The sequence below is a fragment of the Rhinopithecus bieti genome, unplaced genomic scaffold (genome assembly GCF_001698545.2).
Source record: "Rhinopithecus bieti isolate Rb0 unplaced genomic scaffold, ASM169854v2 scaffold_5626, whole genome shotgun sequence".
Classification (NCBI taxonomy): domain Eukaryota; kingdom Metazoa; phylum Chordata; class Mammalia; order Primates; family Cercopithecidae; genus Rhinopithecus; species Rhinopithecus bieti.
In genome coordinates, this window is record NW_016805666.1 from 8,097,516 (window position 1) to 8,111,641 (window position 14,126).

At 37.9% G+C, this 14,126-nt stretch overlaps 1 protein-coding gene across 8 annotated transcripts in view; it reads right to left on the bottom strand.

Annotated features, from left to right (window-relative positions):
* The window catches only part of ATP13A3 (ATPase 13A3), an 87,023-nt gene continuing 72,897 nt past the window's right edge, over positions 1-14,126 (bottom strand). For 6 of the 8 annotated variants that reach the window (XM_017873467.1, XM_017873462.1, XM_017873464.1 and 3 more), the window contains 3 exons: positions 10,962-11,042; positions 9,404-9,493; positions 1-3,423 (listed from right to left, as the gene is read on the bottom strand). In XM_017873467.1, coding sequence (XP_017728956.1) covers positions 3,199-3,423; positions 9,404-9,493; positions 10,962-11,042 — 396 coding nt within the window. In that variant the 3' untranslated portion in view covers positions 1-3,198. The remainder of the gene's footprint in view (positions 3,424-9,403; positions 9,494-10,961; positions 11,043-14,126) is intronic. The other 2 variants (XM_017873468.1, XM_017873471.1) reach the window with 1 other exon arrangement.

A 14,126-nucleotide genomic window follows, 5' to 3' on the forward strand; every position in this document is an offset into this window, starting at 1 on the left:
TTATTTCATTCATTAAAATTTTTATTTTGAATAGCTTCAATCAAAAAAGGTTTCATAAGATTATTTACAATGCTGAATGTACAATTATGAATGTATGCCTTTTTGACAAGAGGGTACCATTCTTGAGCAGCAATACAATTTTAAAAATATAAAGATGCAGTATCATTTCTGATATAAAGTTACTTAAAAAAATCCAAGGTCTTAGGGAATTCACAAATCATAACCAGAAGTAGCTATTTTATTAATTTAATGTACACATAATTACCAAATTTTAATACATTAAAAATGTGTAAATGCCCACAGACTGTACAAAAATTAACACCCCATTTTGTTAAAAGTTCCCAACCACCTCCCACCATAAATATACAAAATCTATTTTAGATATGTCAAAATTGCATGCATATTTTCTAAAGCTTGAATTTTGCTTTTCACTGGATAATGTTATCTATAGCTGTTTTTGTAACAGACTACATAAACATTGATATATTATTTACCATGCCTTTGAAACTGTGCAGGACTTTCACAAACATGGGGAACAAAATAAATAAAGTAAAAACTGCAACAGTTTTGTTTAGATGCAAGTGCAATTTGGAAAGCTTTCGAATTTAAGGATTACAAAACTACTATAAAAAGTATTTAATTTGTTGTTGGCTTAGCCACTTTTATTCAAGCATTATTTGCAGCATTGCTTTACAGCAGTTGGTGCTAGAAGATACAAAACATATAGTTACCACTATTTAAACTTGAGGGAGAAAAAAAACTTTAAACAACCCTGAGGGAGACACACATTAAAATCTTGTTATTTATTTAAAAGTTAAAAGTTACATATCATTATTTAACAATTACTTTCCCAGACATTTCTGTCCTTTAAGTATGTGCATAAATAAAATTTAAATCAGCAATATTTATTCATCTTAATACATTAAAATAATATATGTACAGATTTTAAAATTTAGGTCTGTATAAACTCAAATAATTTAATGTGAAATTCAGAATCAAAATTACTATGTAATGGTGGCCTACAAGAGAAGACTCAGTCTATCTATGGCACTGAGTAGAACCCACACCTGGCTTCACAGGCATTCTTCAAATAACATTCTCAACGTGAATAACCCACCTTGTCTATATTCAAATCTAACTTCCTACAAATGCTTTTCCACCTACCTAAACACCTCATTCCTTTGAAAACAATATGGACAGATGAGATATAAAACCCTTATTAACTCTAAATGTTAAAAAAGTGGGGAGGGGGGTGTCAAAAATAGCTCTTTATGATCATGCTCTTAAAGATGTTAAATACAATCTGATCATTGAATTTTTAAGCTGCTACTTAGCAATTACTTTCATTATATGCTTCAGTACTTAAACCAAAGAATAAAATGCACAATTGTGGAAATCACTGAAGAATAACACGAGCATATTTGAAATTAATATGGAAATTATAAAATGATCCAGAGAATAAGTAACTATAGAAAATAGTGCTAATTCACAGCTCAAGAGGTCTAAGATGCATAGCTTCATAGAATCACTCATGGAACAATTGTCATCATCTAAAGTGTATTAATAGCATATTATACATTTGATGGAAAACTTCGATTATATTTTTGCAGGAATCATCAGTGGCAATAGCAGTAACAGTGATCCTGAGTGTAACTTCTATTTTTCTATAGTTACCAAACATCATCCAGGTCTTTGCAGCATAAAGAGTGAGAACCATTTGGTCCTAAAATTCTAGGTAAAATTTGGTAAATTTGTAAATATACGTTGGGAAAAGAATGATCAGCTAGGAGTAGAAAGCACGAGCAAGCATGTTACTGGCTATGAAGAACAGAGAACAATGTCACACTGTTTTAATAGTTTAGTGTCCATTTTATAGCACTATCAGTTTTCTGTGTTATGATAACTGTGGGCATTGCCAAACTGCTGGATCCTACCTACAAAAGGTGTTTTTTTAGTTACCTTAATTTGGCAAGAATTTAAATATTAATCAGGCCAAACAGAAAGGTGAAAAATGCTTCTCCACATTTCTTTTGGCTCAATGAATGTCAATTTTTTAACTTTATTTCCTCAATTTTTTTGTCTCCCAGAAATTTCCGCATCAAATATGCTTATTTGTAACAATTCAAAGCAGACATGCTCTGACCTCTGGCGCCACCTAATGGCACAAAACAAACTCATCAAATTCATATTGCTTTGAAAAAACGGCAGCCATTCAAATCCAATATTTTTTAAGCCTCATTATTGATAAGACAGAGACATACATCAAACCTCAAAAAAATCTTATGAAGTAAAATTCTAACTTAAAAAAACTATTATCCTATGTCTTTAGGTAACTGAAAACAGAAAAAAATTTAAAAAACCATTTAAAATAACACAAAGCCTGACAGAAACACATTTGAAGAAACATTAAAAGATGAATCTACATCTACTGCCAAAAGAAATGAATCTTATTTCCTAGTGAAAAAGGTTCTACAACATTTAACAGAAGCAAATTAGACTACTGACACCACACACAGCACAGGAGCCGTTTAATAGCTTTGAGAGGCGTCTCAAGAAGGCAGTGAAGCACCTTGCTGATTAGAAAAATAAAACCCAGGCAGTTTGTACAGAAAATATAAAACCAGAAATGGAAATTACCTGAGTTGTTCTATAAGAAACACCATAAAAACTCATTCCTAACTCTAGACCATCTTAGGGAATTGGCATATGTTTATAAAGAATTCTTTGGAAGAAATATTGGAATCAAATGAAAACAGGCTTTCAATATATTTTCACTGGAGGCTAATTAACACTCACTTTCTTTTAATCAATCACAAATTTAGAGCCTGTATATAAATACAGACTTTTCTAATAAGGGGGTTGTGAGCACAGATGTGAAGAGGTAAACTGGTCTCAAAAACTACTGTTGAAAACCTACCAAACTTCTCCTATACCCAATATAAAGAATATCACTGAGAGTAACAATCAAGAAAATTCTGGAAATGTATGCAATATTTTGGTTACTGAATGAAGATACAGGACTTGATGGATTGACTGATAATTTAACTCTTAGGACGAAATCTTTTTCTGTTTTCACGTCTAAGACAGAGCAAAGCTCTCAAATAAGCTACTGTATCAGAAGGGACATAAACCGAAATAGTGCCGTTCTGACACACAGGATCAGAAACTCCCAAAATCATGTACTCCTGAGCACCGCCATCAGCGGCGCCGCTGAGACCGACTCGCCGCTGTGCTGTGGTGAGGGCTGCGTGGCCCGTTCCCCTTAACTAGGCCTTTCGCTTCTGTGGTTGTCTGCGGTTTTGGTGGCCACTCGGGGTCCACCAAGAGCTCCTGCGCCAGGTACATGTACTTTGCCTTTGGTATCTTCTTTCCACGGCCTAGGGCCCAGGGTAAGCAGCATTTTCCCCACCGATCCACCGACTCCTAAGGAAGTCAGACAAAAGAACGCCCCAGTTGATGAAAGGCTTTGTTGTTTTAAACAGGTTTGTTAGAGCACACATTAGCAGAGAGAAATACGAGGAGATGACTTCTGAGCGCACCAAATGGGGGGAGAAAAAAAGGCAGCTTTGGCCGGGCGTGGTGGCTCACGCCCGAAATCCCAGCATTTTGGGAGGCTGAGGTGGGAGGATTGCTTGGGCCCAGGAGCTCGAGACCAACCTGGGCAACACAACAAAACGCATGTTCTTTTGTTTTATTTTTTAAAGGCAGCTTTCAATTATTTAGGAACTGATTATTCTTTAGATTTTTTTCGGGGGTTATCAATATGATTTACTTCATTTAGTTTTATATACCTATACTCTTGTATACTAATACATTTTAAATAACTTGCAGATATGGATTCTTTAACACAATATCTAGTGTATTAAGAAGAACTTGAAGCCATTCAGAAAGAGAAAACATTTTTAATTTTTAATTTGAAAATCTTTACATTCTGTCCCAAACTATCTTTCCATACTATTGCTCCTGGCAACTTAGCTGCATGATCGTTTTTGGAAGAAAGCTGTGTACAAGTAGCCTCGTTACTGTTAATGTCATCTCTCAAAACATGAAGTAAATATCGTTTGGTCAAAATTAGGTTCAATCATGTTTAATGACAATTATGTCTTTTAAAACCTCATCCTTACAAATATAAAAAGAATACTGTTTTATAACGATGGTTTCTGTTGGTGCTCCACAACTGGAAAGGGTTTGTATAAAACAAGTACTACTGCTTCGTATTATTTCATTGCAAAAAGATTCACTGTCACTGAAATTCTTCTGATCAATCCTGATGTTTTTAGTGAATGTGGCCTTAAATAAATGATCCTTGGAGAACAAGAAAGCAAAGTCCCTGGTTAATGCATGGAAATGTAAACTCAACAGAGGGCTGAAAAGGGCCCTCAGAATTTGTCTCAATTGAAATTTGAAGTAAATGTAAATGACTATACCGGGACGCATAGTAGTTACATTTATCTCTAAAGAATAGCCACTTCTTAATTATTTTGGCTGCTGCTTCTCCAAAATGAAATTTAAATTCCAGGTCATTTTGTTTTGCCAATCAACATATAACCCAGGCTACACCCGGCTCTAAATGAAGTAATCTCACAAAGCAGAGGATAACATAACTGAGATGCATATTCTAATGTTATCTAAAATGCCTCATGATTTAAAAGGGCAAGTGAGCTCGAGATGTATTTTGAAACATGTTTCCAAATTAGCCAATGCAGAGGAGCAAAAATACTTTAAAATTAAAGCTCTTAAAGTTTTTACATAGGTCACTTGATAGCTCTTTCTCATCCAATTGAAACCACCATCAGGAACCTACTACTCTTCTTCTCTTCTCCCCAACCCGCTGAGAGCATGGTAAACAGTAACTCACCGCTCTCAATGTTAAAGGTCCGCTAGCTTAAGTTTGTCAACAAAACACAATAAGCTACACTGCTACCAAGAATTTAAAGGCAAAAACGGTGTACAAAAGCAAGCTACATCTGGGGTGGGGGCGGGGGAAGTCTGAAGATTACTCGCCTAGTAGCCTTTTCACTGTCATAACTAAAGAGAGTTATATTAGTATCACCTTAGAAAAAAGTCCACAGGAAACCATTTAGCATTAAGGTACAGAAGTCACTATTTATAGGATTCTTCAGGTGATCCAAAACAACAGATAATGCCTTTCCAGTACAGGCACACAACAAACATAGTATTTCATCTGAGATGATAATTTACTACTTAGATCTTACTTTTTCCCAAGGTGTCATTTGTCAATCTAATTGTGGAAAAAATCATTGTTCCTAAATCAATTCGAAAGCTGTCACTTTTTTTTTTTTTCAGATGGAGTCTTGCTCTGTCACCAGGTTGGAGTGCAGTGGCGCGATCTAAGCTCACTGAAACCACTGCCTCCCGAGTTCAAGCGATTCTCCTGCCTCGGCCTCCCAAGTAGCTGGGATTACAGGCACGCGCCACCGCATCCAGCTAATTTTTTGTATTTTAGTAGAGACAGGGTTTCACCATGTTGGCCAAGATGGTCTCGATCTCCTGACCTTGTGATCCATCTGCCTCGGCCTCCCAAAGTGCTGGGATTACAGGTATGGGCCACCGTGCTCAGCCGAAAGCTGTCACTTTTAAGTAGCACTGTTAGATTATCACAGAAAATAAGCTAATGTTGACTGCTGACATTTTTTAAAAAAACAGAAACATAATAGGACTTGTCTGTCCAAAGAATCTGCCAGGTTGAAGGGCAATGTGTAGCAAGCTGAGTTAAGGAAAGCCAAACACATATATTTCAATTCATTGCTCCCTACTTGTGGAAAGTAAGTCAACCAATAAAATTAAAATTAATTTAATTGTAAATAGAACAACAACCGAATAGCATTCTTTTTATGCATTGAAAAAAAATCCTCACAACCCTATTACAAATAATGTACACTTGTCACAATTTTTAAAAAGTCATGAGGAACACTAAGGATCCCCCTACTGTACCATAATTGAAAACATTTTGTTCCTGTACCTTACCTTCCCCAAGTATCATACACAGAAAGTACACTATATGCAAGCATAGGTTTGTTAGTTTACAAACACTAACATACCACACACATTCTCAAACACAATATAATTCAGTAGAAGAGAAAATAAAAGGTGCTACAGGCATGCTGGAATGAGAAATCAGCCAGCGGGGGGATGATGATGGTGCAGGGAGAAAGGCAAGCACTGTGTAACACAAAGGCCATGAAAACAGGGCGTCGGGCACAGAGTGAGCACGTGGGTCTCCCCAGAACACCTACAGCACAAGTCCCTAAAGCAGGACACAGTAGCTACAGCAACTGGATCTTTCGGTTTGTTTCTGAAAGGAATGCTTAAGTGACCAAATTTATCCCCTCAGAGAAGGAAAGAGGCTATCATGCATAGTTTAGCAGAGAAACTAAAAAAAACTTTCAAAAATGTCAAGTTTACGCTTAGCAATATCTTTCAGGAAATGTTTTCATGGGTAGTATATAAAACAGAATGCCAAGCTTGAAGGAAAAAATGTTACAACGGTGCTGTGGTTTTCATAAGTCTTCTTCCATACCAATTCTGAATATAAAACAAAACAGAAAATCAGAATAAACATTCTAGCTATGCAGTTCAAATAATATTCTAAGTGGCATAAAGACTACCACTACACCATAAAAACTACTTTTTTGGATTTTTCACCAAATAAGAAAACATGAATTGGGCACAAATCACCAGGCATGATCAGATCACAGGTGGTATGATCTAGTTCCACTACTAAGTACCCTCAGTTTACAGACACAAGGTGGGCACAAATGCTCCTAAAGAGAAGATGTGACACAGATCTCCTCAAACAGGGGTAAAGCTTTATAGAAAACCACAGATGACAGGGGTCTCCACTGAAGATTTCCATCCAGTAGGCCAAGGGTGGAGTTCAAAGCATTTCTGATGAATAATCTTGCTTGAAAATCACTGGTATAAATTTTTTTTTTTTTTTGGTCAGAGAGTAAGTATGAACACCTGGGGCTGCCAACTGTGACAACCAAAAGTGTCTCCAGACACTGGCAAATGTCCCCTGGGGGAAATCATCTCTGACTGAGAACCTCGCTCGGCCTTACGGTAATATGATGAACTCATGACTGGCTCTCGAAGGACCACAAACGTCAACAGTGAAGCAACACTACACACAGAAGTAGCAGAGAGTGAAAGCATGCCACTTTGTGCTGGGAGGTTGTAAGAACTCTCTTTCCTAAAGCTAGTAAGCTTTTTAAAAATGCACCTTAATCATGACCATAGGAACGGAAGACTTCATTTCTCGTCTACTATTTGATGATTCTCAGAATCAGCTGACACACAGGGTATGCTGGGGCCCACCTGCTCTGGACCACTCTCTACCTTCACTCTCCCATGAACACTTTAGAGGTAGAAACACAAACTCCTAAAAATTAGAAGGGCGGGCCCAGTGTGGTGGCTCACGCCTGTAATCCCAGCACTTTGGGAGGCCGAGGCAGGCAGATGGCTTGAGCCCAGGAGTTTGAGACCAGCCTGGGCAACATGGCAAAACCTCCTCTCTGGAAAAAAAAAAAAAAATTGCTGGGCCTGGGATGGCATGCACCTGTAGCTCCATCTACCCAGCAACATGGTGAAACCCTATCTCTACAAAACAAACCAACAAAAATTGCCGGGCACAGTGGCTTGCACCCGTAATGCCAGCTACTTGGGAGGCTGAGATGGGGGGATGATCTGAGCCTGAGGCGCTCGAGGCTACAGTGAGCCATGATCACGCCACTGCACTGCAGCCTGGGTGACAAGAGTGAGACTCAGGTCTCACAAAAGAGAAGGGCAGATATTTATTAAAAATTTTTTTAGAAAACAGAGACAAATAAAAGAATTTTCTGTCATTTAATTTTGGTTGAAAAGCAAGGAGAGACCCCAACCCAAATATTTTAAGGGGTCTTATGATACCTACTTTCAACTAAACCAGGGTATTACTCCCCTTCAAAACATGCAATTTCTTGTTCAGATCAATAGTCAGAGATCTCTTTGGAGAATATAAAAATCTAAATGTTTTCCTAGGCCTAGGAATACAATACAAATATTTCACATGAGAATTGATGATATAAGCCAAAAATAACCTTCTGAAGTAATGTAGTGAGGTAACTATATATAGGGGGGTGGGAGGGTTGGGGTGCTGGGGTGCGTGTGTGTGTGTGTATACACAGACAAGATTTTGTTAAAGGACTTGAGCCCCTTGTACAACCCTAGTCATACCCACTACTAGGGACAACTGGTATTACACTGCTTTCAGGGAAAAAAAAAAAAAAAAATGAGGCATTCCATCATTATTCACCATAAAGCACTAGAAAACGGAAACAGCGCTCTGCAGGCCCTCTGTGAAAGCAACCCTGTGGCATCACACCAGGGCATCAGGCCCGCTGGATTACCAAAACAGAGCTCAGGAAGTCACCACTTAGGTCAAAGTTGGCTAAAACGAAGTGGGTAACCCAACTCAAAAATGCCAGGGAGTCCTCTTCAACAGCACCAGCTTCCTGCGGCTCAAGGCTAGTGAAAGGCTCAGAGCTCTTATCTGTAAGCGTATCACCCATCTCTAAAGAAACGTGGGTAAGGCAATGAAGGGATGAGATTTTACCAAATTCTCTATGACCAAAAAGCTACCTCAAAGAGCTCTGACTCACAGCATGGGTTTAAAAAATAAGTCCAATCTGTATCCGTATCAAGAGCTCTACTTTAACACCCTAACACTAGGAAATGCGTTTTATTCTTCTGTGTCTCTTCTCTCTTTACCACAGAACTTGGGATACCTTTCAAATGATAGGCTATTTAACAGACCCAAAAAGTCAATGTCCTAAACCATGGTTTGTATGAAAAAAGGCAAATCATCTTCTGAATGAAACGGTATATAATGCTGGAGAAAGCCAAAAAGGCACTCCAAATTAAGGGACAGTAACTGACAAGAAATCAGGAATAATTCTTCAAAATTCTGGCCTTTGGACTCTGATCCAAGAAGAAACAATTTTCACTGCAAATGTTGTTTATATAAATCTCATTTAGCTTCTAAGGGGACTCATGAAAACGAAAACATAAAATTTATAGTAGACTGAAATGGAAAAATTAACTCTCACCTTTGAGGACAAGACTTTTACATAAACAGAGGATCAGGATTGGAATGGAAAGGAGACTTATGAAATTTCTGATCTTGAAAAGCCTCTAACAAATGTTTGCCATGAATTTTCTAGGACTTCTTATAAGAAATGAAATGCCAAGCACAGAGAAAAAGGCTGAAGTAACACGTAATAGAACAAGAACACGCCAGAGAATAACATGTAACAGAACAAGAACATGCTAGAAAATACAGCGTACACAAGCAAAGAGCCTAGACAGACAGGAAGAATTGAGAACTGAAGTGCTGAGTTCCAACCTGTGGTGGCTGTGTGGTGCTGAACCGATACTCTCCTTGTTTGTCTCGACTGAATACAACTTTCCAAAGGACCATGTCAAGGAAGAAGCTCTGAGAGATAGTCCAGCGAGTTAAGAATTAACAATGACTAAGTCATTTTTTATTAATGTGCACCTTTTAATGAATCACACAATGCTGCATAATTGATGAAAACATATTTTGATTTTCATATACGGAATTTCAGTTAATACTGCCAAAGGATCAAGAATGACAGGACTTTTGTAACAAATATAAATCATCATAACATTCTTGATAAAATGAGACTTCTAAATTTTCCATGAAATATGGCTTATTGTATAAATAGGTCTTTCCCATATTAAAATGATGCTTATATAATTTGAAGTCTTTCTTCACAATGCTTATGTTCACTGAATATCTAGTATTAATTCTATATCCATATCTATAGATATATAATTTAATCAGCATCCAACACAAACCATTCTTTAGATAGTAAGAATAAGTAACATTTCTGTGAAAAGATGAACTTATACTGTAGAAAAAGAAACACTTTAAGAATATCATATCTTACATGTGCTTCCTAGTACCCATAAAATAGAAAAAAAAAAAAAAAAAATCACATTGCACTGTGCAACTTCCAAAGGTCAGTACCATAATATCCATGCTGCCCATCATATCTCAAATTTAAATACCAAGTCATCCTTTAGGGAGTAATGAAATTAAGCGTAATTTCTAAGTCCAGAACTATTATCACTAAAATATATGGATATATATTTCTCAAAAAAATTACCTTTATTTTAATCCAAGAGCCTGTGCTACGAAACTCTTAACTTAAAAATCACAACTGTATCTCCCTCTTCCATTTCTTAGAGTTACTATAACAGTCAATTACGATAGTAGTTCTGAGAGCAGACAAAAGCCACCAATGAGAACTTGCTACCTCCTTTTAGAGACTAACCTAAAGGCAATCCTAAGGGAGGGTAACTACACAACATACAATGAATCAAAGGGTACTTAAAACCTCTAGAGGTCACTCAAAAGCAAATATCAAGGAGGACGTTCTAGTAATCAATGCTGAAATTAAGTAAGTCCATAATGACAATTATTTTATACTTTCATTAAACTCTCTTGCTATTAATATTCACTGTGTTTCCTGGAGCATAGCCCCCCACCCCATTCTTTCCTTCCTTAAATGGGAGATTTTACTGTACATCACAAAACACAGGTGGCACATGCCAACTCTGATTTCACAATCACTGATTCATCAGTTCATGGGCCACCGAGTCCCCGAACTTCTCTTCTTTCTACTCGTCATTACTTTTTATTATCACATTGCTTATTTTCTCCTGTCTGTGTGAGTGCAACTAAGTCACATCCCTTAATATGACCACTATCAATTCATGGAGAAGTTTCACAAGAGAATGCTAAATGAATTTGCCTAAGATGAAACCGAGACTCTGTGGCTTTCCATTATATTACCTGTCCTCTTCTCCCATTTACCATTAAATCACCCAAGAATTCCAAAGCAACACGGTAGCCATTTGACTATGGAAGTGCTTACCTCCACTGTGATAGATACAAAGGCATTGACAAGAACAATGATGAGCATAGTTACACGCCACTGATATGGTACACACACTATCTGTAACGCAAAAACATTTTAAAGTTAAAATTGCTGTATGTCGTCAATATTATAGCACTATATCATAATTTCTAAATGTATTGAATTCCTATGATGTACCAAACACCTTCATATATCTTAATAGATCTACTGAATCCTCAACACTGCCCCAGGGTATATATAATATTCACTTTCAGATGATAAAACTTAAAGTGTAAGTAACTCAAGGTTAAAGCAAATATTAAGTGACTGAGGTTAGAGTCAAATCCTGTTCACTGAGATTCAAAAGCCCATGCTCTACTAGATCATGAATGTCTAACAGTTTCTATTTTTAAAATAAAAGTCCATCTTTAAACAATGAGGTACCAGCCGGGCACAGTGGCTCACGCCTGTGATCCCAACATCTTGGGAGGCAGAGGCGGGCAGATCACTTGAGGCTAGGATTTTCAGACCAGCCTGGGTAACATGGCAAAACCTCATCTCTACTAAAAATACAAATATTAGCCAGGTGAGGTGGTTGTGTGCCTATAATCCCAGCTACTGAGAAGGCTGAGGCATGAGAATCACTTGAGCCTGGGAAGCGGAGGCTGCAGTGAGCCAAGATCCTGCCACTGTACTCCAGCATGGGTGACAGAAGACTCTGCCTTAAAAAAAAAAAAAAGAGGTACCAATCTAATAATGAAGTACTGGTCAAAACTCAGTTATACAGACAAATTCATAAAAGAACTATACAGATGAAGTTAAGAAAAAACAATCTAACTGTTCACTTTAAAATCTGATTAATTTCTAAGGCCTAAAAAAATGGGATAGTAGTAAAGACAGAAAGAGGCTTAGAATAAGAAAACTGAAAGAATCTAACAAATGGCTGGCTACGGAAGGAGGAAGAAAAGGCACGGATAAACACACACACATGTACACACGCATGCACACTTCTGACTTGGATAAACAGTGGTACCAAGAAACAGAGAAGAAATAGGGTTGAAGGAGAACATGATGAGCTTAGTTCTTAAAATGTTGAAATTGAGGGATCTGTTGGATGGAACACCCAAGTAATAGTCAATATATCAGTGTACATGCAGGTCTACAGCTTAGTAGTGAGTTAGGCGCAGGGTATACAGGTTGGGAGCCTTTGGCATATAGATGGTAATTACAGGTGAAGCCATGACTCTAGGGGACATCACCAGAATGTACTGAGTGACCAGAGGGATAAGAACAGAAATGTAGGGAACTCTAACATTTAAGGAATGGGCAGAAGGAGTGGAACCACAGTAGAAAATGAGACTGAAGAGTAATAGAGGTAGAGAAAAGGCCAAAAGACAGCAAAGCATCACAACATTTCAGAAGAGAGTATCTTAAGAATGATGACATGGCTAACTCATCAAATACTGCTGGGGAGTCAAGTAACACTGGAAAAAAATAAATTAAGGAGAAAAGTCCATTGGACATAACCAGTAAGAGGCTAATGGCCTTGCTAAGGGCAGTTTCAGTACATTGGCAGGGGAAGATGCCAGACTAGTTGACAAATGTGTGGGAGGTAAGCTGAATGTGGTACTATTTCAAGAAAAAGTTGGTTGTAAAACCGAAGACATGTGCAGCAGAAGAGAAATAGAATGCATTTTGTTTTCTTCTTTTACTGTAAGTGCTTATCTAACCCCCTCAACGAAATATGCAGGGAAACAGACATACACTGACGGTAAGACTACAACCTGGAACACCTTCAAAGTTCAATAATGCAAAATTTATGATAATTAAATTTATAAATACCCTCAGACCAAGCAATTCCACTTTTGCATATTTAGCCTATAAATATATATTTGTCTGTAACTGAAGTGTGCAAGGATTTACAATACCACATTGTTTCTAATAGCAAAACACTGGAACCAACCTAAATATCCAGCAAAAGAGGACTAAACAAATTATGAAAAAGTCCATGCAACGGAATACTCACTTCACAAACTTTGTAAGTTTAAGTTATATAACTTTAAGATCAAAGCTGTCCATAACACACAAGAAAGGAAAATTAAATCTGATCTCATTTATGCAGAGGCAAAAATCCAAAACAAAATCATAGCAACCTAAATCCAAATTTCAAAGAGTCTGCATCATGACCAAACTGAATTTATTCTAGAATTGCAAAGTTAGTTCAATATTTGAATACTGATCAGCTATAATTCATCACATTCTTCAGGGACAAAAACTGTGTGACCATTTCAATAGCTGCAGAAAAAGCATTAGATTGGCTGGGCACGGTGGCTCACACCGGCAATCCCAGCACTTTGGGAGGCCCAGGCAGGTGGATCACGAAGTCAGGAGTTCGATGCCAGCCTGGCCAGATGGTTAAACCCAATCTCTACTAAGAATACAAAAAATTAGCCAGGCATGGTGGCGGATGCCTGTAATTCCAGCTACTTGGGAGGCTGAGGCAGGAGAATTGCTTGAACCTGGGAGGCGGAGGTTGCAGTGAGCCAAGATCAGCCACTGCACTCCAGCCTGGGCAACATAGCAAGACTCCATCTCAAAGAAAAAAGCATTAGATAAAAATTTAAAACCATTATGTTAACAACACTGTACAACCAAGGAAGCTTCTTAACCTGACAGACTATGTACTAGAAATGTACATGGTAGGAGTCCTACCCCACCATGTATCAAGATTTCTTATAAACTCATGGTCAACATGGACAATATAGTACTGGCACAAATAAAGAGAACTAAAGAACAAAATATGGAGTCCCTAAAACACTATTAGTTATATATATGCAAAACTGTGGCCAGACGCCATGGCTCATGCCTATAATCTTAACACTTTCAGAGGCCAAGGCAGGAGGATCACTTGAGCCCAGGAGTTGGGGGCCAGACTGGGCAATACCGTGAAACCCCATTACAAACCCCATTTATAATTTTTATTACAAAAAATTTTAAAATTTGCTGGGTGTGGTGGCACACACCTGTGGCCCCAGCTACTCAGGAGACTGTGGTGGGAGGACCACTTGAGCCCAGGAGGTTGAGACCACAGTGAGCTGAGATCATTGCACTCTAGCCTGGGGAGGCAGGGAGGGAGGGAGGGAGGGAGGGAGGGAGGAAGGAAGGAAGGGAAAGAAAGAAAGA